General features: G+C 44.0%; 1 protein-coding gene across 1 annotated transcript in view; it reads right to left on the bottom strand.

The window, feature by feature from the left end:
- SLIT3 (slit guidance ligand 3) overlaps positions 1 to 25877 on the bottom strand; it is an 884772-nt gene that overhangs the window by 134489 nt on the left and 724406 nt on the right. The window contains exons 24-27 of the mRNA XM_060240620.1: positions 23145 to 23216; positions 16749 to 16912; positions 11533 to 11657; positions 2493 to 2590 (exon numbers count right to left, since the gene is read on the bottom strand). Of these exons, the coding sequence (XP_060096603.1) occupies positions 2493 to 2590; positions 11533 to 11657; positions 16749 to 16912; positions 23145 to 23216 (459 nt within the window). The remainder of the gene's footprint in view (positions 1 to 2492; positions 2591 to 11532; positions 11658 to 16748; positions 16913 to 23144; positions 23217 to 25877) is intronic.

Raw genomic sequence — 25877 nt, 5'->3', positions numbered from 1 at the left:
TTAAAGGTTATAACCAGCACCTTGAAGCGAATCCGCAACGCCACAGGCTTTCAGCGCAGGTTGAATGTGCTCCCATACAGAAAAAGAAGAATTTTAGATTTATACCCCGCCCTCCTCTCTGAATCAGAGACTCAGATTGGCTTACAATCTCCTATATCTTCTCCCCCCACAACAAACACCCTGTGAGGTGGTGGGGCTGGAGAGGGCTCTCACAGCAGCTGCTCTTTCAAGGACAACCTCTGTCGGAGCTATGGCTGACCCAAGGCCATTCCAGCAGCTGCAAGTGGAGGAATGGGGAATCAAACCCGGTTCTCCCAGATAAGAGTCCATGCACTTAACCACTACACCAAACTGACTCTCCAAACTGGTATAGGTAGCTCTATTAACAGCCTGGCTGCTGCTTTTTGCACCAGTTGCAGCCTCCAAAGTTAAGTCAAGGGCAGCCCTATGTAGAGGGCATTACAGTAGTCTACTCTTGAAGAGACCATCACATGGATCACTGCTGCCAAGTCGTTGCGCTCCAGGTACAGAACCAGTTGCCTTATCCGCCTAAGATGGTAAAATGTGGATTTGGCAGTGGCTGCTACCTGGGCCTCCATTGTCCGCGAAGGCTCCAGGAGCACCCCCAAGCTCTTGACCCTTGATGCTGGTGCAAATAGCGTCCCATCAAAGGCTGGCAAGGAGATTTCCCCACCTAGGCCGCTGCGACTTAGGCACAGGACCTCTGTCTTCACTGGATTCCATTTCAATCGACTCTGCCTGAGTCATTTCACCATGGCTTGCAATGCCAGGTCCAGATCTTCCAGGGCACAGCTGGACTGTCCTACCAACAATAGATAGAGCTGAGTGTCATCCGCATACTGGTGACAACCCAGCCCATATCTCTGGACAATTAGGGCAAGAGGGCACATGTTAAACAACATCAAGGAGAGAACCGCCCCCTGAGGGACACCGCATACAAGAGGGTGCTTTTGGGACAACTACTCCCCTATACTACTTCACCCTTTGTCCCCGGCCATGGAGAAAAGAGGCAAGCCACTGAAGGGCAGACCCCTGAATCCCCACATCAGCGAGGCAGCGAGACAGGAGCTGGTGGTCGACTGTGTCAAACACAGCTGACAGTTCTAACAACAGCAGCACTGCTGAGCTGCCCTGATCTAGATGTCTCAAGAGATCATTCACGAGGGCGGCCAGTACTGTCTCCATCCCATGGCCGGGCCGGAAGCCGGACTGAAATGGGTCTAAGACAGAAGCATCATCCAAAAATCCCTGTAACTGTACTGCCCCTGCCCTCTCAATAACTTCACCCAAAAAAGGGCAAGTTCAACACCAGCCGGTAGTTTGCCAATATGGCTGGGTCCAGAGATACCACCGCTTCCTTAAGGGGTGTGGGAAAGGTTCCTTCAATCAAGGACCTGTTGATAACCACATGCAATGGGGCTCACAATTCCGTCAGGCAAGCACGTATCAACCAGGACGGACATGGGTCCAAATCGCAGGTAGAGGGACGTACAGTACAAAGAATCTTGTTGACTTCCTCCAAGCTGAGTGAAGTGAAATGATCCAGGATCAAACCAGAAGATGCACTCGGGGCCTCGAGTTCACTCACTATATCAGAGTTGACAGTTTGTTTTCTTTGTTGCTGCCATACACTTAGTCAACATTTTCATTGGACTATCTGCCATACGCTTGGATAGCTGAAGGTAGCCTGTTCTTGTTCGATCTTGGAAACTAAGCTGTGTCAGTCCTGGATAATATTTGTATGGGACACCACCAAGTAATACCAGGGTTGTGACATGGAGAAGGAAAGGAAAGAAAGGAAAGGTCTCCTGTGTAGGCACCGGTCGTTTTTGACTCTGGGGTGACGTCACATCACAGTGTTTTCACGGCAGACTTTTTTACGGGGTGGTTTGCCATTGCAGTGACATGGAGAAAGGCTATGGCAAAACGCCTCTAAATAGCTTTTGCCTCGAAAACCATAAACCAGCTGTGACTTGATTTTTTCATCACCATTTACCACATGGATAGGTCGATGAACCTAGCATAGCCTTCCAGAATGTATAGTTTCTTTAAAAACTGCAACTATTCATGCCAGTGAGCAGAACACCTTGCAAATGCTTACTAAGCGGAAGATAAGAAAGGGAGGATGGAAACCATCCCTAAAGAAATATACTTGAAAAAAATGCGACAAACATAATTTGTTTTGATCAACACACAACAGTGTACAGGCCAACCAGCTTACAGAACACATTAAAAATAACAAGGTTCCCTTTCTTAGAAGTAACAAGATATCACAAAGAAAATGAATGCCATGATATGGCCAATGTTAAGCACTTTCAAGCTTCACTGATTTCAGTGGGAACTATTTAATTGTGTCTTAACTCTTGTACTGAAATCAATGAAACTTAGAAAGACTTGGCTTTTCCTGGATTGTGTCCTATTTCAACGGCAGAGTAGATGTTAAAACGTCCTTATTACAGTATTTCAAATACCTGAATCCTTGCTGATTTGCGTCTGTGAGATGGCATGTCCCTCCGTTCTGGCAAGGATTCTGAATGCAGGCATTAATGGGCGTGCTACAGTCTCGACCCTATCAAGAGAAGTTAATGAATACTGGTTAGTTTTCTGCTCTCGCTCTCATACAAAAATGAACGTTGTAGGGAGAAATCCTAAGCAGGTCTAGGCTTACTCCTGGGGAAAAAAATTCTTAGGGCCAGAGTTCCCTCTAAGCTGAGTTAGTGTGAGCGAGCTCACAGATTTTTAGCCTCCAGCTCACACATATTTGTTTTAGCTCAGGAAGGATGACCCAGAGCACAATAATTTATGCAGCAGCTCACAACTTTAATGCCAGTAGCTCACGAAGTAGAATTTTTGCTCGCAAGACTCTGCCGCTTAGAGGGAAGATTGCTTAGGGCCACAGTGAGGATGACTTGTGAGATTCCTAATAGATTGCTTAGGATGACTTGTGAGATTCCTAGTAGAATGTGGTTACTGCTAGACATTTGATCAGATAAGTAAATCCTCAAGTTATTGTGCCTTTAACCAGTGGTGGACCTACATTTTGGGGGCCCTGAAGCTTGAATTGTTACAGGGGTCCCTTCTCAACCAGCAACAAGAGGACAACATCCAACAAGATTCTGTCACTAAAACAGCCTTATTTCAATAACAAACACTTTTAAAGAACTCAATAGATTTGGCTGAAAAATTCACTCATTTTTTAAATAAAAGTTACTTCAGGGCCCCTCCAGAATTAGGGGCCCTGAAGCTTAAGCTTTATTAGTTTCATAGTAGATCCACCCCTGCCTTAAACAAGCAATTGCCAATTATTTTCTTCAGAAATTTAAGTTCATGATCAATAAGAGAGAATTTGAAACCATGACACTCTATGTGAACAGTTTTCATTGTTTCTAGGCAGTTTAAATTTCCCTTAATTTGAAGTAATTTGAATCCAACATAAATGTTGGCCACTGTCATGTAAGAAAAATGCAATGTATTTCCTGTTTAAATTGTATTGTATATTATATTTAATTATACTGGGTTATGTATTCAACTTACATAGAATGGAAAACTCTTTTCATTCTTTCTCTTGACAGTATCAAATTAACAGTTATTGACTTGTAATGAGTTTAAGAGCAGTTTAAAGGGAAATGTTAACCAGCAAAAATATTTCTAGGATACAGAACATATAGAGTCATATAACAAAAACGATATTTCCTGCACTTTCTAATAAGAGAAAATTTAATTTTAAAAAATCTTACAAAAAGGCTCTGCAAGCCATTGGTTTTTAGTGGCCATCCATCCTCTTTTATAAAGGTCAATTCTCAAGTTACTGTTTCTAGGGTCCTCTATTAGGAGACAGGAAAGGCACTGAAAGTAATGCCAATAGTTGGGTTACCATATTTCTTATATAAACTACTCCCCAAATTCTGAACCTTCCATTTGAAGTCTGGGTATTTCCCATTTAATAACGAAATACGCCCACAGCTGAAAATTAGATCCCTAGAAGATTGAACCATACCGTAACATTCCTGTTTACCTGTATTAATTAGGGTTGCCAATCCCCAGGTGGGGGCAGGGGATCCCCCAGTTTGGAGACCCTCCCCCTGCTTCAGGGTCCTCAGAAAGCGGGGGGAGGGGAGGGAAATGTCTTCTGGGAACTCTATTATTCCCTATGGAGATTTATTCCCATAGAAAATAATGGAGAATTGATCTGCTGGTATCTGGGGCTCTGGGGGGGGGCTGTTTTTTGGGTTAGAGGCACCATATTTTCAGTATAGCATCTAGTGCCTCTCCCCAAAGTACCCCCCAAGTTTCAAAAAGAATGGACCAGGGGTCCAATTCTATGATCCCCAAAAGAAGGTGCCCCTATCCATTATTTCCTATGGAAGGAAGGAATTGAAAAGGTGTGCCGTCCCTTTAAATGTGATGGCCAGAACTTCCTTTGGAGTTCAATTATGCTTGTCACAGCCTTGATCTTGGCTCCACCCCCAAAGTCTCCTGGCTCCACCCCCAAAGTCCCCAGATATTTTTTGAATTGGACTTGGCAACCCTAGTATTAATACTTAATAGTGTAAACTGACATTAGCACCAGAATATTTTAACTGTTTTAATGATTTTAATAATGTAATGTGAACTGTTCTGTTTTTACATGTTGTGAGCTGCTCTGAGCCTGCTCCGGCGGGGAGGGCAGGATATAAATCCAATAAATCTAAATCTTAACAGGGCTGACTGGCTCTGAACTAACTACACATTTAACCACTATACTTTCAATAAATAACTTGAACAAGGCATAAATAAATAGGGAACACTTACAAATATATTTTTTTCAATATCTAAATTCTAACCACGTTTTGAGATATTAATGGAAGTTTATATAATATGTTAAATACAGAGAACCGAGAGTGCTATTTTCAATTGCATGAGTCCAAATAGCAGTTTTCTTCTTATTCTTTGCTCTTTGGGGACTGGAACACAAAAGAGAATTTCTGTGAATGTAATAAGGGCAGATTCCCTTCTCCCACTACAGACTTCTAACTTCCTCATCCTATTCCTGGCGGAGAAGGGAGATTGTCACCCTGAAGCAGCAGTGCAGCTCTGGGGATACAGTGGGAGAAGAGGAAGGTCTGCTCAGCTGGTAGGAAGCCAAGCCATTGAATCTGGATGTACAGAATGCATCTGTGCATTTACTGAAAGGGAAATTTAGGAGCAGGTCAGTAGAAGTTCCAGAGGCAAAACCCCGATAATTGCATTTCATGATCAATTAGTAGGTTTTTCTAGGGTTTTGCTAGGAAACGAACCGTCTTCCACAAGTGGCTCACTCCGTGAAACTAATTCTGCTCAGTTTTATGAAAATTGATTAAAATGAAGTAAGAATCTGACCCACAATCTAAAAGTACATAAGCTTTGATTTGGAATTCTATCTTTTTACCTGTCAGAACTGGTTGGATGTGCACTAACAGCAGTGATACAGAATTTAACAAGTAAAATTTATACCAATAACCAATGAATTATTTACTGTCTAAAAAAGATGAACAAAGCAGGAGTCAAGTTCACCTTTAAGACCAACCAATTTTTATTTAGAACGTAAGCTTTCGTGTGCTCTTAAGCACACTTCATCAGACGAGGAATCCAGCAGGGACTTTGGTTGCTTATCCCATTACATATATTGAACCCATCTCCCACTGTAATTGACAGACAATCTCACATTTTGACATACTACTGTTTTGTTGCTTTCGCATGCTCAGATCAAAGGTTTGCTCAATTTGTTAATTTTACTATTCTGTCACTGTACCATTTTACATTCTAAACAACTGCGTACCAGATAATTTTACTGCGCTGTCATTGGTTCTTAAATCTGTACCATGTTACATTCTGGGCTGCTGCCTACCAGCTATGTATGGCTTTGCTCACTGTGCTGGATTCCTCGTCTGTCGAAGTGTGCTTAAGAGCACACGAAAGCTTACGTTCTAAATAAAAATTGGTTGGTCTTAAAGGTGAAACTTGACTCCTGCTTTGTTCAACTGCTTCAGACCAACACGGCTGCCTCCTTGAATCTGTCTAAAACAGAGTTACACTTTCCTGTTTCTCCATGGTTAGATTTCCCCTGCTGTGCATAACTGTGGCTATAGTGATCCACAGGAAGAGGCTTTGAAGTGTAGCACTTACTCTATTATTTACTGGTTCTTATGGAAACGTATACATTTTTTAGTTAAGGGTGAGATGCTTACAAGTTCTCCCTCTCCCAACAGGGTAGTTGTTTCCTGTTGGGATTCTGAATGATAAAGCTCGCAGCATATTCTGTCCTACGCCTATTGGAAATTAAAACATACATTTAAAGACTGAATTATTTAAGCAAAAGGGTGGGGGAAAGACCAGATTTCAACAAACTTAGATGAGTTCCAAGTCTGTTTAGGATTAATTAATTAAGAGCAATATTTATATCCCATCTTTCCATGTGTCTCAGGAGAGCCGGTTTGGTGTAGTGGTTAAGTGTGCGGACTCTTATCTGAGAGAACCGGGTTTGATTCCCCACTCCTCCACTTGCACCTGCTAGCATGGCCTTGGGTCAGCCATAGCTCTGGCAGAGGTTGTCCTTGAAAGAGCAGCTGCTGTGAGAGCCCTATCCAGCCCCACCCACCTCACAGGGTGTCTGTTGTGGGGGGGGGGGAAGGTAAAGGAGATTGTGAGCCGCTCTGAGACTCTTCGGAGTGGAGGGCGGGATATAAATCCAATATCTTCTTCTTCTACTGCTAAGAGCACTGAAAGAGTCACAATGCAAATAACTTTATAGTAACCATTTTGGTAATTAGGTCTGTTACTTGCAGGGCTTTTTTGTAGCAGGAACTCCTTTGCATATTAGGGCACACACCTCTGATGCAGCCAATCCTCCAAGAGCTTACAAGGCTCTTAGTACAGGGCCTACTGTAACCTCCAGAAGGATTAGCTACATCAGGGGTTCATGCCTAATATGAAAAGGAATTCCTTGTACAAAAAAAAGTCCTGGTTACTTGGCTATGTGTTTATTGCTTTATATTTTTAAATTCTAACTGATCCATATTTTCATAGCGTAGTTCTTGATGTTGTTTTTACCCAAAGCTACTCAGCTAACAGGCTGTTTTCATGTTTAAGATAATGATGAACAGGGCTTTTGGGGTAGAAAAAGCCCAGCAGGAACTCATTTGCATATTAGGTCACACCCCCTTACATCACCATTGTTTCACATAGGGGAGTTTTAAGCAAAAGGCCAGCAGGATTTGCATATTAGGTCACACCTCCTGCTGCCAAGCCAGCCACAACTGTGTTCCTGTGCTGATGAACATAACCACTATACATTCTGCTAATGTGGTTTTATTTAGGGGAGAACGGATGAATGGCATCTAAGATTTTTTTTTTTGCCCCATTCTGAACCATCTTCAATTGCAGAACACAATCCTGGATCAAAGAGGGATTTTAAAAAACCCAGTGGGATTCACATTATGTCCATACTGTGCAAGTATAAGCACAATATATGTAGACAAGAGAAAATGATGTATATGTGTGACAGGAAAACGTAATTGCAATTTTTTTCAGTGACAGGTGTATAAAGAAATCATAAAGTTATATATTTTATATGGAATCAAAGGTACCGCAGAGCTTTAACCTTTACGTCTCTCCCATAAGCTATAAAAGCCACTAGCTACAGACTAAGGAAGACTTAGGGTGTCACAGAAGTCTAATACGTGTGAACAAATGTCTGCATTAACAAACGTCCCCATTGCTGATCGTGGTGATAAAGCAGTAGCATACTGAGACGGTGGCTCAGTGGTAGAGCTTCTGCTTGGTAAGCAGAAGGTCCCAGGTTCAATCCCTGGCATCTCCAAAAAAGGGTCCAGGCAAATAGGCGTGAAAAACCTCAGCTGGAGACCCTGGAGAGCCGCTGCCAGTCTGAGAAGACAATACTGACTTTGATGGACTAAGAGTCTGATTCAGTATAAGGCAGCTTCATATGTCCATATGTCCATACTCAATGTTCTCCTCTTACTATTTTTAATAGCACTATTTGGCATTGTATACTAACACCAATTAAATGCATCCAATTTCCTGTTTGACCACAACATTAAATCCTCCTTTCAGTCCTAAAAAACAAATGGCCTTTATTATCATATTCAAAGCTTATAAATATTTTGCAATGACACAAAAGAGCCCAAGGGAAGCTCCATGTGTGGGGGAAAAGCATGGGCTTGGGTCGAAAACATTCTTTAAAAAACAGTTCCCCTGTCTTGCCATCTGCCAAGCCACTGCTGAAATTATTATTTCATTTGAAAATTGATTCTATGTGGCAAGTGGAAGCGTAAATGGAAATGCAAATGAATTTGTACATGCCAATGGGCTCTCTCTGAATTCAAGGCTTTATAAGTACCCAGTTGCAATTTTTTTAAAATGTCCAGACCTAATAGAGTGCCATCCTAAGACCCAGCTTGATAGGGCTTAGAATGGTGGTTAAGTGCTATGCTGGGGTATCTTGCAGGTATACCGGCAGCAAATTGCACAAGTCTAGCATCACTGTAACCTCTGTGCACACAGACATGGCTGGCATCTGGGCTGTACCGTAAGGAAAGCAGGACTTCATTGGCTTCTTAAGCATCTCCAGTCCCAGCTATGCTCCTCACACCAATGCAGCATTATGATACTGAAAACTCTGGTGTAGCTTGAAGTCATCCCATAGGGAGGGGGGGGGGAAATCACACCTCCCCCACACTCCAAAACCGGTACAACTTAGGATACTGGCTAAGTTTGCAGGCAGTCACAGCCTTCCTTGGCAAAAAAGAATTTGGTTGCAGCACTGGACTTGAACCCGCATCTGTGGAGTTTGCAAGAGTGGGTTAACTCTAGACTCCCACTGCTTGCGCCACTGATCTTTTAGCGACCGACTGCTCTTTTCTCCCTCGTTTCTGATGCTCTGTATGCAAGCAATGGCTGTGTAAATAAGGGGGTTGTGGCTGCACTGACCGGCAGGGAGTGGCTGAGGCTGTGTGAGGGTGATCACGGGCATTCTGCTCTGTGATTGGTGGATGTTGGTGGTGTCGCTATGATCTCTGGTGTGACTGCGATGCAGTCTGAACCTTGTCAAGAGGTGTTTGTACCACCTCTCTCCCCTCTGCAGAAGGACTACAGGACACCAACTACCAGTGCCATGGCGATACACTGTCAGCATAAAAGTCTTAGGATAGGGCTTCCCATCTGTATAGTGTTTTATAATGTTTTGAAAAGGAGCCTATTTTAGTGAAAGAGCATATATTGTTTGTAACCTAGGTTCAATTGTCTGGCGTCTCCAGGATAAAGACTTTCAGACTGTCGGGCTGGGGAAGCAGAGCTTCTGCCAGTCAAAAGAGACCAGACTGGGCTAGATGGACCCTATGGTCTCACTCAGTATAAGGCAATTAATTATATGTTAACAATCTTCTTTTTCTAACCTCAAAAGTCAGCAATAATGGGTTCACGATGGATTTTTCAATGGATTGGAAATGTTTGTAATATCTAGTCTGCATCAAGTTTAAGCAGAATTTGCTTAGTTCTCCAGTTGTTTACATGGTAGAGGTGGTCTATAGTCAGCACCCATATGGAAGATGAAGAAGATATTGGATTTATATCCCGCCCTCCACTCCGAAGAGTCTCAGAGTGGCTCACACGCTCCTTTACCTTCCTCCCCTACAACAGACACCCTGTGAGGTAGATGAAGATATTGGATTTATATCCCGCCCTCCACTCCGAAGAGTCTCAGAGCGGCTCACAATCTCCTTTCCCTTCCTCCCCCACAACAGACACCCTGTGAGGTAGATGAAGATATTGGATTTATATCCTGCCCTCCACTCCGAAGAGTCTCAGAGTGGCTCACAATCTCCTTTCCCTTCCTCCCCCACAACAGACACCCTGTGAGGTAGATGAAGATATTGGATTTATATCCCGCCCTCCACTCCGAAGAGTCTCAGAGCGGCTCACAATCTCCTTTACCTTCCTCCCCCACAACAGACACCCTGTGAGGTAGATGAAGATATTGGATTTATATCCCGCCCTCCACTCCGAAGAGTCTCAGAGTGGCTCACAATCTCCTATGTCTTCCTCCCCCACAACAGACACCCTGTGAGGTCGGTGGGGCTGGAGAGGGCTCTCCCAGCAGCTGCCCTTTCGAGGACAACCTCTGCCAGAGCTATGGCTGACCCAAGGCCATGCTAGCAGGTGCAAGTGGAGGAGTGGGGAATCAAACCCGGTTCTCCCAGATAAGAGTCCGCACACTTAACCACTACACCAAACTTGCACTACACCAGAGTTAACTGGGTTTATTGTGTGCTATAATGCACTATGTTTTTGGAAAATGTCTTTTGAATATTTGATATGGTACTTAAGTGTTGACCCAGGAACAGTAGAAGATTTTATGCCGATACCACCTAAACCCTTTATGGATTAGCTACAATTTAGATTATTAGAGTCCACCTCATGGATTAAATTAAATTAATACCTCAACTTCATTTGTCTATTACACCCTAATTTCCGAAGAATTATGTTGCAAAAAAAAGAGCTAGTTCAGTGCTCTTACATAATTTAATATTCCAACTTCAGTTAGATCAGTGATACATTTCACATATGGCAATTTATGCAGCTAAGGGCCTGCTGTTTCTGTGATTATGAACCAGAAAAGGAAGATATTTTAGTTGCATTGCTGACTAATCAATTAAACTCCTTCAGCTCTTTTGCTGAAGTTCATACTTGGATCAGGGTCTGGCCACTTCACTGCTGTAGCGATGCACTCCTCCATACACAATTTTCTGCAGGTCTAGATCAAACACATACGGAGAGGGCAGATTCAGGAAATAGCTTCCAGATGGACAGATATGTTTTGTGCTGGCTGATGAGAGGGGAACAAGGTATTGTTACTGAATTAGCATGACATTCTGGTGGGGATCAACTTGGTAACAAGAAAGTGATTCTTTTGCACGGTTATATATTTAAACTTGTCAGATATCCCTTTTGTTCAAAATCTGTAGCAAAAATATAGATGCGGGCTGTGAGGAGCTTATCCAGTTTCGACCAAGTCGCTTTCGGCTATTGTATGTTCTTTCCCCTTTATGCCCGGATCTATTATATCTGCAAGTCTTGTGCCATAATCATTAGGTATATACACACGTTACTACAGTTTTAGGTTTGCAGCCCGATATGATTACTATATCCAAAACTCAAGGCCGAATAGAAAAGAAAAAGATTTGTATCCTAATAAATGCACACCTATCGTTCCCATCTGGATATTGACTTCTCCGGTTAGGCACTGTAGCACACAATTGGGAGCCCAAGAAGTATTCTTCCTTCCTCCACACGCGTCTGCAGTTATCTCAAGAAATCACCTGTTGTAAATACACATCTCTCACCGTTCCCTATCAGCTTTGTGGACCGGGTAGGCACCGGTGCAGACTGTTTGCTACACTCTTCCGGCCCTGCCTCCTTAAGCAGTCAACAGGCGATCGCATTTAATTTAGTAGCATAGTCCAGCTGTTCTCATACCTTATAGCCAAAAGGACAAGTGCATCTGTAAAAATCCACTGGATCATTATTGCAAGTCCCGTTGTTTTTACATGGAGCGGATAGGCAAGGGTTACACTTTGACACGATATTGATATCAGTGGGCCCTGAAAAGGAAAATGAGTATAGCTGAAAAATATACTGTAGCTCAAAATATTCTCTCTGCAATCTTATTTATTTCATTTGATTTCTAGCCCTCCTTCCCCTGCACAGCAAGGTTCAGGGCAGGTTAAAACAACGTAGACACAAAAAGCAACAATTAACCTAAATGTAAAGCAATCTCTGAAACACTATATATGCATCATCAGCCTTTAGACAATAAGACGGCAGCCAGCAATACAAATTAATATATCCATTCCACAATCTCTACATGTATGCAACAGTTGATGTTAACAAATACTGAGGCGAGTGGGTGGGCATAGAGACAAAACAAGATCAAACATAACAAGGCATGGCAGAGCGGGACAAACCATGACCAAGCATGACAGAGTAGGGTTGCCAATCCCCCGGTGGGGGCAGGGGATCCCCTGGTTTGGAGGCCCTCCCCCCCTTCAGGGTCATCAGAAAGAGAAATCTCTGCTGGGCACTCTATTTCTTCCTATGAAGACTTATTCCCATAGGAAATAATGGAGAATTGATCCGTGGATATCTGGGGCTCTGGGGGGGGGGCTGTTTTCTGAGGTAGAGGCACCAAATTTGCAGCACAGCATCCAGTGCCTCTCCCCAAAATACCCCCCCAATTCTATGAGCCCCAAAAGACGGTGCCCCTATCCTTCATTATTTCCTGTAGAAGGAAGGCGTTGAAAAGGTGTGCGGTCCCTTTCAATGTGAGGGCCAAAACTCCCCTTGGAGTTCAATTATGCTTGTCACAGCCTTGTTCCTGGCTCTGCCCCCAATGTCTCCTGGCTCCACCCCAAAGTCTCCTGGCTCCACCCCCAAAGTCCCCAGATATTTCTTGAACTGGAGTTGGCAACCCTAGTCACAGCCTTGTTCCTGGCTCCGCCCCAATGTCTCCTGGCTCCATCCCCAAAGTCCCCAGATATTTCTTGAATTGGAGTTGGCAACCCTAGTCACAGCCTTGTTCCTGGCTCCGCCCCCAAAGTCTCCTGGCTCCACCCCCAAAGTCCCCAGATAGTTCTTGAATTGGACTTGGCAAACCTAGTCACAGCCTTGTTCCTGGCTCCGCCCCCAATGTCTCCTAGCTCCACCCCCAAAGTCTCCTGGCTCCACCCCCAAAGTCCCCAGATATTTCTTGGATTGGAGTTGGCAACCCTAGTCACAGCCTTGTTCCTGGCTCCGCCCCCAAAGTCTCCTGGCTCCACCCCAAAGTCCCCAGATATTTCTTGAATTGGACTTGGCAAACCTAGTCACAGCCTTGTTCCTGGCTCCGCCCCCAATGTCTCCTGGCTCTGCCCCCAAAGTCTCCTGGCCCCACCCCCAAAGTCCCCAGATATTTCTTGAATTGGACTTGGCAACCCTAGTCACCGTCTTGTTCCTGGCTCCACCCCTAATGTCCCCTGGCTCCACCCCAAAGTCTCCTGGCTCCACCCCCAAAGTCCCCAGATATTTCTTGGATTGGAGTTGGCAACCCTAGTCACAGCCTTGTTCCTGGCTCCGCCCCAATGTCTCCTGGCTCCGCCCCCAAAGTCTCCTGGCCCCACCCCCAAAGTCCCCAGATATTTCTTGAATTGGATTCGGCAACCCTAGTCACCGTCTTGTTCCTGGCTCCACCCCTAATGTCTCCTGGCTCCACCTCCAAAGTCTCCTGGCTCCACCCCCAAAGTCCCCAGATATTTCTTGAATTGGACTTGGCAGCCCTACGGGGGAGGCCAATCCAGATGAACTTCTACCACCTCATAGGCCTAATAAACCATAAGCTGTATTTATTGCTGGTATAAGGGTATATGTTGCTCCTGGAACTTTGAAGAGCATCTACTTCATTATGCTGGATGCAGGTATTTTGTACCAAAAATGAATTAAAGAAAGCACAATAACACAGATCCCCTTCTGAAGAAGCCTGCTGCACTACAAAGAAGGATTTCTTATAAGATCAAATAATGATTGCAAATGACTGGAAACATCCATAATTTGTCAAGCTGTTGTCACGTAAGCAGCAACCATCAAAATGAAGGGAAACCTGCACATTACAAATATAATCATCACGCGAACTAGCAGAATGGGCAATAAATCCCTCTTCACTTGACTTGCACAGTCAGAAATGTTTCTTCATCCCTAATTTTCACAGTGTTAATAATCTGCAGCAAGGAAGACAAGAGGGGCCATTGGTCTGACAGGCAGATTTCACGACAAACTTTAATTGATCCTATTAGTAAAAGCATGTAGTTGTGTACAGAAGAATAAGACAAGGAGAGGTCTATTCTTTTGAGTCAGCTGGAAGTTTAACGTAACAAAATAAATAGCCGATTTAGCAATGTGAGCCATAAAAGCTGAACCACGGCACAAAGTCCTGTTGACTGTATGTTTTCATCTACAGGGGAAAGAGAGGCGAGAGGGGGCCCTTTGCTTCTTGTAGGGCAATGACAATATAGTATGAGTGACAGGCAGGGATCCAGGGTGACAAGAGAGAAAGACCAGAAATAACTCTGTCTGAGCACAACATAGCTTGTTACTGTTTGACATTTATGCAAATTTATTTCCAATACACTGTTTTGAGCATCATGTTTCCTATTTACGGATGGTAAGATGTTCCTTTACAGCACAGTGTTTTTTCTTTAACCCCCTTAGGCAGTAAAAATAGGCTGAAAATGTAAACCCTAATTAAAAACATACAAACACATTAAAACAAATGCATGCGTGCAGACACACACACACACAGACTCCACCCATTTTTCCACATACAGAAGGGGGCCTCATTCATAAAGAATTATTTGGAAAACATATGTTTTATCTGAGCAAACAGTTTGAAAGGCAGAAGGTTGTTTACTTGCTCAATTAGAGTCCTATTGTGTCTATCTGCAACCAGTGATGGATTTTGAGAAAGCCTATATATTGGGTGTATCAACATGGGTCATTTAACCCCAATTTGATGCTGTGGGGAATTTTTTTTTTTCTATACCACCCTACAACATCATGGCGCATTCATATACCTCCTGAGGTTTCCCTAGCTCTTCTCCAATATTTCTCAAACTTGCTTCGCTCTGAAGTTTTCAGAAAGATTAGGCAAAGGCTGGGTGGAAAACTTCAGATCCTAACGGTTCTAGCCACATAGCAGCCATTTCCCCCACAGTAGCATATTCTCTCTGTCCTGTAGTGGGTTTTTCTTTTTCTGTTGGCCATTTAACAGTGTTACATCAATACACTGTTATACCAAAATATGCATCAGGTTCTCTGAATCCCCAGCTTCCATTTTTGTAAAAAATAAAAATAAAAAATCAAGTATTTAGCTCCTGTGGAAAAATATCTCCACAATTAAATGGTCTATAGGCTAACATTTAAAAAAATGAAAGCTGGGAACTCACAGAACTTGATGCACATTTTGGTGTAGTGGTAGTTTACTGATATAGTGATATCAAATCACCATTAAAAAACACTACCGGGGAAACCTGCTGTGCGGAAGCTCTGTTGCCACTCAGCAGCCACAGCTGCAACTGGGAAACTACACCAGCTAGTCCCCGTGCAGAAAATACCTAGGGATTCAAAGGTTAGGGAAATCGGTAGCTTTTATTTTAAAAAATGGTGTCAGATGATGAAAAACGCATACTCTGATGCAGCCTCCACACATTTCCCCACATACAAGAAGAGGGCTTCACTCAAATTTTACTGTATAAAATTCAGAGAAGGAAAAAGCGATGAAGATAAATCTGGGAGTGGCAAGATGTCCTCCGAACCTCTGAGGAGAAAGCCTGGTGGAAAAGCTTAATCTTGCAGACCCTGTGGAATTGTAAGAGGTCCCACTGGGCCCTGATCTCTAGTGAGAGCTTATTCCATCAGTCCGGGGCCAGGGCCAAGAATGCCTTGGTCCTGGTTGAGGGTAGGCAGACGTCTTTTGGGACGGGGATCACCAGTAACTGTTGCTCTGATGAGCACAAGGCTTGACAGGGCACATACGGGGAGAGGCAGTTCCTTTCTGAGATACTTTTCTGAACCTCTAGAGAATTTGTGTCAACTCCATGAAAGACTTCATGTCAGAGCTGAAAATATATAACCCAAGGCCAGAAAGCAAAGGAGCGATTCCTTACGCAGAAAAGATGGAAAGATTCTTCAATGACAAATGCTATTAAAAGTGAACAAATGCAATGTGAAAGGGCTTCCCCCCCCCCCTTTGCTAGAGGAGCAAGCATTTTTCTCAGAGTAATTAAGCAGAATTAAGGTTCACCCTGGCACCCTGGGGAGGGACGGTGGCTCAGTGGCAGAGCATCTGCTTGGTAAGCAGAAGGTCCCAGGTTCAATCCCCGGCATCCCCAACTAAAAAGGGTCCAGGCAAATAGGTGTGAAAAACCTCAGCTTGAGACCCCAGAGAGTTGCTGCCAGTCTGAGTAGACAAGACTGACTTTGATGGACCCAGGGTCTGATTCAGTAGAAGGCAGCTTCATATGTAGGAGGGATGGTGGCTCAGTGGTAGAGCATCTGCTTGGTAAGCAGAAGGTTCCAGGTTCAATCCCCGGCATCTCCAATTAAAAAGGGTCCAGGCAAATAGGTGTGAAAAACCTCAGCTGAGACCCTGGAGAGCCGCTGCCAGTCTGAGTAGACAATACTGACTTGATGGACCCAGGATCTGATTCAGTAGAAGGCAGTTTCATATGTTCAACCAGCAAGGGATTGAGGGGTGGGGCTAGGCTGCTGGATCCAGGCTACAAAACTTCTGGACATTTGGAGATAGACCCTGAGCGGGACAGGGAAGTCAGTGAGGAACAATGCCACAAAGCCCACCTTCCAATGCATCCATTTTCTCCAGGGGAACCGATCTCTGTAGTTTGCAGATAAACTGTAATTTCAGGGGGTCCTCGGATCCCATCTGGAGGCTGGCATCCCTACCAAAGACTGATGTGTCAGAACTATCATTATTATGCTTTCAGAGTTCTCCCACAGACTTGGGTGTGTGTGTGTGTGTGTGGAAATTGCCACTACAGCCGTACTCATGACCCATAGTGACTTGGGTCCAATGATATAGAGCAAGCTCACCCCAGCAGCATGGTGTTAAATAGTAGACGCACTGGGTGCTAATAGCTCACACCTACCTTTGCACTGGAAACGGTGAGTCGGAGTTGTGAGCAACAGCCTGTCTGCCATGTCATCCGGACTGCTGCACCGTGCAATCCCTGGTTCTTTGTAGCCCGCCTTTACCCATTCTGAAAGCCAGCGCAGGCTGCAATCGCAGTGCAAGGGGTTGGTACCAAGTGCCCTGAAAAGGTAAAAACAAGCCCCACAAAGTTGTTCGGAACGTTTCGTGTTTTAACAATTTACTAATAACATAGGGTTACAATATTTAATTGCCTCTTTTCTATACTAACCCATATGATATTTCAACCCCCTCCTCCCTCCAATACTTGACTTCCCCGAAGTTATAAATTTAAGTTCAATTATGAAGGTATCGCTAACCAATCAAAGTTCAATTCTTTTCTCATTGATACTAAAAAATTGTCCAATGTCTTTTTACTTTCCACTCTTTCTCCATATATCCTTTAAATTTCTTCCACTCCTTTTTGAATATATCTAAATCATAGTCTCTTAAAGTTTTAGTTAATTTGTCCATCTCACTCCACAATAAAACTTTCACAATCCAATCCCATTTCTCTGGTATTTTTCCTTGTTTCCACAGCTGCGCATGCAATGTCCTAGCAGCTGAGAGCAAGTACCAAATTAAAGTCCTGTCTTCCTTTGGGAATTTTTCTAATTGTAATCCAAGCAGAAAAGTTGTTCAGAACGTTTCTAAAACATTTATCCCATAATTGTTATATTACTAAACTTTTATGCAAATATGCATAAAACTGGCTGATGATCAGCATACATTTCGTCTTTACCGCTGGTTTCTGAGATATCCAGCACAACAAATTACAACCCCTTTCCAGCCTTCTCCTCCAAGCCTTTTCCCCTGCTTCCCACTTTCAACATGAAAACTCATCTTTCTTCTGCTGGCTGAGTAAGTAAGGTGAAAAATCCATTACTCTATGGTCTGTACCTTCATTGACCCAACACACACTTTTCTCCCCAACAAGGTTTATTATACAGACATACTCAATATGTTCTACATTATACTTTGACTTCAACTACAAACACAAGGTAGTTGTATATTAAAGGCATATCCACAGGAAATAGGTGCCTAATTCCCAGAGACTCGTTGGAAATTATTGAGATGATAACTACACACTGCAATGCTATTGGAATATTTTTCTAAAACCATCATCAGTTTCAGTTTAACTTGGAAGTGATTAGTGCAAAAATTCTTTGCAACTCCAATGTCACATTTAGGACAACGGTTGAAAGGTTAAAAGCAGGAATTCCCAATCATCTTAGACTGATTTTGACTAAGTTTTCACTCTGTGGGACTGCTTAGCTATGATTTCAGACATGCACATTAAAAAATGAGGCTGGGCTCAGCTCCGAGAGAGAAAGGAAATTATTTACACAGAAAAAAAAATGAACAAAATTAATTTTGGATGTTGACTTTTTCCATTAGCGATAACACAAATGATTTCTGAAAATAGAGTTCATGCTCAAAAAATGTTTTGGGAAAAAAAAATGCAGAGTGAATACTGACAGATGAAATTCTGCTAATGTTGTTGATACAGTTCTACAGACGTGACTGATGGAACGACTCTGTCCTAGACAAACTCATGCTGAGAGTTCATGAGTTGAATTACTGGCAGGGGTTCATCCATCAAAATTAAGTAAGTGCAGCGGCAATGTTTCCTTAAAGGAGCCACGGTACCCAATTTATATTAGAAATCCCTACAGATCAAAAACATTTTTATTAATTATTTAATATAGATCTCTCACATACATCCTTTAATACTGAGAGAGAGAGAGAGAGAGAGAGAGAGAGAGAGAGAGAGAGAGAGAGAGAGAGAGAGAGAGAGAGATGTATTAATTAAATACAATATACCCATTTGAAGGAACCACTGAAGTAAAGTTTCTTGATTTATCACTCTGCTCCTTATTTGTGAGCAGTTGCCACTAAAATTGGTGGGATTCACTTCTGAGTAAAAAAAGTATAGCATTTACAAAACTGTAAAAGCAAGACCCATTTACCAAAATGTCCAGATTGTCAAAAAACAGAAAACACATCTCTAACAACAGCCTTCAATGGAAAAGCCGGTTAAGTTGGAGGAAGCCTTTGAAATGCTAGAAGGAGGATGGTTGGATCCATACTGCTATTACCAAATTTTACTCCTTGCTACAACAGTCTTCACCACCATTCCATTTGTTCTGACATAACATACCTTCCGTCTGCTTTCTCTTTCTTAGAGATAATCTGCTTTTCCCCACCCAACCCCATATAGACACAGTTCTCTTTCATGCTGGTGCCATAAATTCCTGGATACCTTCCTGCGTCCGGACAGCAGCACGTGAGAAAAGAGCTTAGAGCTTCCCTCCACTATTTTCCTGACCTGAAATAAGGCCAGGAAGCCACTAATTGCCTCATAGGAACATGCTAGGCTTCCCCAACAGAGCAGAAAAGCACTTCCTAATGCCATCTGAGGTTGGGGGAAACAGCACAGAGAAGAAGGTCTAAAGCCCCTTCTTCCTGTACACTACAGTTCCAATCTGAATCAGGCCACTGGGGGCCTGGGTAGCATGAACACATGAAACCGCCTTATAAGGAATCAGATCCAGGTAGCCCTTTAAAAATGCTGTTTGCAAGAAGTGTGTGTGTGGGGGGTGGGAAGGGGGGTGCCAAAACTCCAGCGGTGAATTCGCTGCTTGGAGTTCAGGAGTGCAGGGCACTGGTCCCCAACGAGATGATGTCACTTCTGTGTCATGTCACTGCATTGGGGATGTCACCACTCCCATCTCCCAAAGTCTCCTGCTGGGGATGAAACAGAACCTGGCACCCCTCCATTTCAAAGAAATCACAATAACGACCCTGACATCACAGTAATTAACAGCTTTTTAAAAAGGGTAGGGTATTTATGTCTGTGGTAGTTCTCCTCGGCTAAAAAGCTCAAGGACGATCGCGTAGCAAAAAAGGACAAGGGAAAAAGCGTGGCACTATTGGAAGCGCTGCAGACATTTTGAACAGCACACTACAGCAATTCAATATAGGAAGAGGAAGGTGCTGGTTATTGGAGATTCCTTGCTCAGAGGGGTAGAGGCCAAAGTGTGCTGATCAGACTTGTTGTCTTGAAAAGTATGCTGTCTACTAGGTGCATGCATCCAGGATGTGACAGAAAGGATAGGAAGACTTGTCAAGTCCATGGATTATTATCCTTTCTTGCTGATCCATATGGGAAGAAATGATATTGGAAGCGCTGCAGACATTTTGAACAGCACGCTACAGCAATTCAGAAACACAAAAAGAGGTGAAAATGGAACAAAGCAGTTTACTTCAAGAACTGCTTAACCACACTTTACTAGCTGGACACAAGTGGCTTTGAATGAAAAGGTAAAAAAAAAAAAAATCTGTTAGAAGCTAGTCAAATGGTTGTGTCTGAAATGACACCACAAAATCCATTAGCAACCGGCTACCGAAATGGATTACAAGGACTGTCTGAAAGGGGCCTGACACTACGGAGCACTATGAGCAATGTGGTTCCAAGGTGCCTGACATTAATAATGGGAACCACGCCCGGTGCTAGGGATTCTACTGCTCCCAGCAGACCCCTGCACTGTGCTCCCCCCATTTTTTTTTGCGCACATGCATAGTGCGCACACACAGCGTGATCTAGTGCTAGTGACATCAGGGAGGCATGGGGGGAAGAGAGCGACGGGTGGCGCACAAGAGTGCTGCCACGCTGCCGCTTCCCGCTGCACCGCTTGGCTGCTTTCAAGCCAGGAGCAGCCAGACTGCACTAAAACACCATGCTCTTTGAAGAAGAAGATGATGATATTGGATTTATATCCCGCCCTCCACTCCGAAGAGTCTCAGAGCGGCTCACAATCTCCTTTCCCTTCCTCCCCCACAACAGACACCCTGTGAGGTAGATGAAGATATTGGATTTATATCCCGCCCTCCACTCCGAAGAGTCTCAGAGCGGCTCACAATCTCCTTTACCTTCCTCCCCCACAACAGACACCCTGTGAGGTAGAAGATGATATTGGATTTATATCCCACCCTCCACTCCGAAGAGTCTCAGAGCGGCTCACAATCTCCTTTACCTTCCTCCCCCACAACAGACACCCTGTGAGGTAGAAGATGATATTGGATTTATATCCCTCTCTCCACTCCGAAGAGTCTCAGAGCGGCTCACAATCTCCTTTACTTCCCTCCCCCACAACAGACACCCTGTGAGGTAGATGAAGATATTGGATTTATATCCCGCCCTCCACTCCGAAGAGTCTCAGAGCGGCTCACAATCTCCTTTACCTTCCTCCCCCACAACAGACACCCTGTGAGGTAGAAGATGATATTGGATTTATATCCCTCTCTCCACTCCGAAGAGTCTCAGAGCGGCTCACAATCTCCTTTACTTCCCTCCCCCACAACAGACACCCTGTGAGGTAGATGAAGATACTGGATTTATATCCCGCCCTCCACTCCGAAGAGTCTCAGAGCGGCTCACAATCTCCTTTACCTTCCTCCCCCCCCAACAACGGACACCCTGTGAGGTTGATGAAGATATTGGATTTAGATCCCGCCCTCCACTCCAAAGAGTCTCAGAGCGGCTTGCAATCTCCTTTACCTTCCTCCCCCACCAACAGACACACTGTGAGGTAGATGAAGATACTGGATTTATATTCTGCAATCTCCTTTACCTTCCTCCCCCACCAACAGACACACTGTGAGGTAGATGAAGATACTGGATTTATATTCTGCCCTCCACTCCGAAAAGTCTCAGAGTGGCTCACAATCTCCTTTACCTTCCTCCCCCACAACAGACACCCTGTGAGGTGGGTGGGGCTGGAGAGGGCTCTCACAGCAGCTTCCCTTTCAAGGACAGCCTCTGCCAGAGCTATGGCTGACCGAAGGCCATGCCAGCAGGTGCAAGTGGAGGAGTGGGGAATCAAACCCAGTCTCCCAGATAAGAGTCCGCGCACTTCACCACTACACCAAACTGGCTCTCTTCTAAGGAAGCCTCCAAAGAGCGTGGCGGCTGGGGAAGAACAAAGGGGAGTAAGGGGGTGCCTGGTGGCACCCCCAGGCAGGGTAGTTCCCTAGGTAGCTGCCTACCCCCCACGCACCGGCCCTGGTGGGAACTACATATCCCAAGGTGCTACACCTCTGACACGTCAGAAAAACTCAGGGAAAGCAGGAAGAAAAGATTCTATTCCTGATCACTCATCATGTTCTGTTAACTCTCTATCTGGCTGGGATTGGCCTAGCCAGCAGAAGCACTGGTCCCGGTTCTAGGCACAGTACATCACAGAGGAGGAGTTAAATAAACGGGCTCAATAATTAAAACAAGCATGTTTTTAAAACAAAATGAAAAAGAAAGCATGCACACCCCACCAAAGAATATACACTTTGCAATGACGTTTCCTCTGATCTGCACTTAGGGTTGCCAAGTCCAATTCAAGAAATATCTGGGGACTTTGGGGGTGGAGCCAGGAGCAAGGGTGTGACAAGCATAATTGAACTCCAAAGTGAGTTCTGGCCATCACATTTCAAGGGACTGCACATCTTTTAAATGCCTTCCTTCCAAAGGAAATAATGAAGGATAGGGGCACCTTCTTTGGGGGCTCATAGAATTGGACCCCCTAGTCCAATCTTTTTGAAACTTAGGGAGTATTTTGGGGAGAACCACTGGATACTATACTGAGAATTTGGTGCCTCTACCTCAAAAAACAGGGCCCCCAGAGCTCCAGATACCCATGGATCAATTCTCCATGATTTTCTATGGGTATAAATCTCCATAGGGAATAACAGAGTTCCCAGCAGACATTTCCCTCCCCTTCCCTCCGCTTTCTGATGACCCTGAAGTGGGGGGAGGGCCTCCAAACGGGAGGATCCCCTGCCCCCACCTGGGGATTGGCAACCCTATCTGCACTACAAACTTCATCACAGAACATTGTTCTATCTCAAAAGGTGGAATTGTTATCAAGCCCTATCATGTGGGTAAAAAGTACATTTGGAGACAGTAGCTTATAAATTTAACAATCTGTCCTGCAGACAAGTCAGTACAACTCATTACTTGCACATCCATTCATGCAATCAGGCAGCATCGGAAATCCAGCTGGTCTTCTCAATGATTTATTGAAAACAAACATCCAGCTGGATGGTTAATACCTCGGCATTTGAATCTGATATAGAAGTTCAGAAATTTCTGTTCAAGTTTATAATCTTTGTCACATTAAATTTGGCTCCACACATTGATTGATGTTTCAAAAGATACACCCATGCAGCCCTGCTTTAATTCTGTATCAAACGTGCAGCTTGCGCATACAAATGGAGCTGCAACATAAAAGAGCCGTATAAATTCCATTTGGCAAAACGATTTGTAAAGTGTCGGTAGTCTATTGAAGGGAACAATACTTACAGATGGGAAAGTGACACAAGATCATTAAAAGACCCTTCAGGGACACTGGAAATATCATTGCCGTGAAGAGTCCTAAGAGAAGAGGAAATAACATGGCATTAGGATATCGTACCACCAAAAGCAACGTTAAAACACACACCATTTTTTTTTAAAGCCACTCTCCAGGATCCACTGGATACAAAATATAAGAAACAGTTTATTTTAGCAGCTTTATCATTTTAACCTAAAATGGTTCAGGGATATAATTTCATTGTTTCATTGTTTCTTCTTTAAAATGATTATGGTTATAGAAAGGAAAATGGAGAACCTAACAAATAGAGAACCTGCAAGGACGTGTGAGGGCCTCTTCATTTCCCCCTGCATCTCCTTCTCCACACTATTTCCTCTTTCTCTCCTTCTGGGGACTCCTGATATCCTCTCTTGTTTCACTGCTTCCTTCTCTCCTTCCCATTCACCAAGAATTCTTTTAGCTGCACCCCACAGTCTTCAGCTATGTCGCTTATTCATTTACATCATTTATACCCCACCCTCTCCCCCACCAATAGTGGCCCAAAGCAGCTGACATCATTCCAATTCAATTTGCTTTATTACGGTCCATGACCAAATACACAGTACAATGCAGACCAACAACACCCCCAGAAAAATTGTAAAAATCTAGAGGGACCTAAAAAGGTAAAACATATGATATAAAAAATACAGATAAAAAATTAAAAGATTATACAGCTCCAGTAAAATATTAACTAAAACACACTGATTAACATTTGTTTCAGTTTCAATAGCATTTATGGTAGTATACGGAGTACGCATTCTTTTCTCCTCCATTTTCTCCTCACAATAACGCAATGAGCTAAATAAGGCTAAGAGAAAGAGAGTGGGCGTTTTCGCACTGACCTTATTCCGGAGCGACGTCCCTCTTCACCGCGCAGCGCCTGCGTGGATTTCACACTAATTGCTCCGCAGAACCCGGAAGAGCCGCAAAGTCCCGCGGCTTTTGCGTCGCAAATGTAAACCGCCAAAAACAAGTTTACATTTGCGACGCTAAAGCCGCGGGACTTTGCGGCTCTTCCGGGTTCTGCAGAGCAATTAGTGCGAAATCCACACAGACGCTGCGCGGTGAAGAGGGATGTCGCTCCGGCGTAAGGTAAGTGAGAAAACGCCCAGTGACTAGCCTAAGGCCAACAAGCAAGTTTCCACGGCAGAGAAGGGATTTGAGATTGGGGCTCTCATTTACTAATCTAACACTATAACCAACATTCCACAGGTTCTCAGCCTCTGCCCTTTCCTCACAGACTTTTCAAGGAAAAAAGTCTAGCCAAGTTGCAAAAGTCATGCAATAGCATGTTGCTCAGATAAGGTGTGGAGTAGCCGATGCCAGATTTCCTTGCCTCAAGACACTGGCCCAGAACGGACAAGACACTGGCCCAGAACAGCTGCTTCTGGAGGCTTCAATAAAGAAATACGGATGTCATCAGCATATGATGCACAACAGGATGTAGTGTAATGCAGTGTGGGGATTTGTTGTGCCACTGGTAGCTACTTACAACACACTTGATTTCCTACATGGATATCCGTTCCATGCTGAACCATGCATCTTTTTTCTAATCACTTCCGTGCATATGCATATGCTAGAAAGCGTTACTAGCAGGATGTAATTTGCAGGGTATAGCTAGGAGAAAATTCACTACCCCCATTCTTCAATTAACGAGCATATAATGTTTATTTGTAAGTGTGCAAAGGCTAAAGCAAACAAATCAAAACTCCCTTGTTTTCACGGGCCAGGGCAAGAATGTAAGGCTCAGTATGACCCAGTTTCATGAATTCGGTTCCTGGTCCCCTTCTTGTTCAGAAAGCCCTGCTTAGTCATAAACTCGGAGTAGGTTTTTGCTCGGAGAGAGATAACATGGGAGCACTTTGACTCCTGTGCACAAGTGAGCTGAAGCACGAACGGAGTGTGCCTCTCTTTCTGAGTTCTGTGCATTTGGAAGCCTCCAGATTGATTTGATTTATTATGGTCTACAAAATTCTGGTGTCAGCTACAACCCTCGCCACATGTCATCGACGTTGTTATTAAAAATCAATTCTCCGGGGGAGGAAAAAGTGCTTCCAAGCGACAGTGTGCAATCTGTTAGTGTCATTTGTTTATTATCGGGGTTCCCAAGAGAAACGCAGAAAGGAATAATCAGCAAAAGCATTTCCATGTCTTCAGGTTTCTTCTTCGAAAAGATACATTGCTTATTGTCTGATGCGCAGGTAACAGGGTCTTTTTAATGCATGAGCCACTCCTTTCCTAATTATTTTGTTTGCAAGGAAGTCTGCCCGATCAATATTAAAGAGGGAATTATCTTATTAATTTGAACGTTGTCCTTAAATACCAGATTTAATTATAGGTGCAAGAATATGTGCCTTGCTCATAAGTTCAGATTCTGTGTTGCTGTTTGGGCCTCCACACATTACATTTTTAAGTGTACCTTCAGATATCATATTAAAATACATAGGATATGAAAGCCGGTTTGGTGTAGTGGTTAAGTGTGCGGACTCTTATCTGGGATAACCGGGTTTGATTCCCCGCTCTTTCACTTGCACCTGCTGGCATGGCCTTGGGTCAGCCATAGCTCTGGCAGAGGTTGTCCTTGAAAGGGCAGCTGCTGTGAGAGTCCTCTCAGCCCCACCCACCTCACAGGGTGTCTGTTGTGGGGGAGGAAGGGAAAGGAGATTGTGAGCCGCTCTGAGACT

The sequence above is a fragment of the Heteronotia binoei genome, chromosome 5 (assembly GCF_032191835.1).
Source record: "Heteronotia binoei isolate CCM8104 ecotype False Entrance Well chromosome 5, APGP_CSIRO_Hbin_v1, whole genome shotgun sequence".
NCBI lineage: Eukaryota > Metazoa > Chordata > Lepidosauria > Squamata > Gekkonidae > Heteronotia > Heteronotia binoei.
Note: the sequence above shows the minus strand (reverse complement) of the source record. Positions and strands in the feature narration are given on the sequence as shown.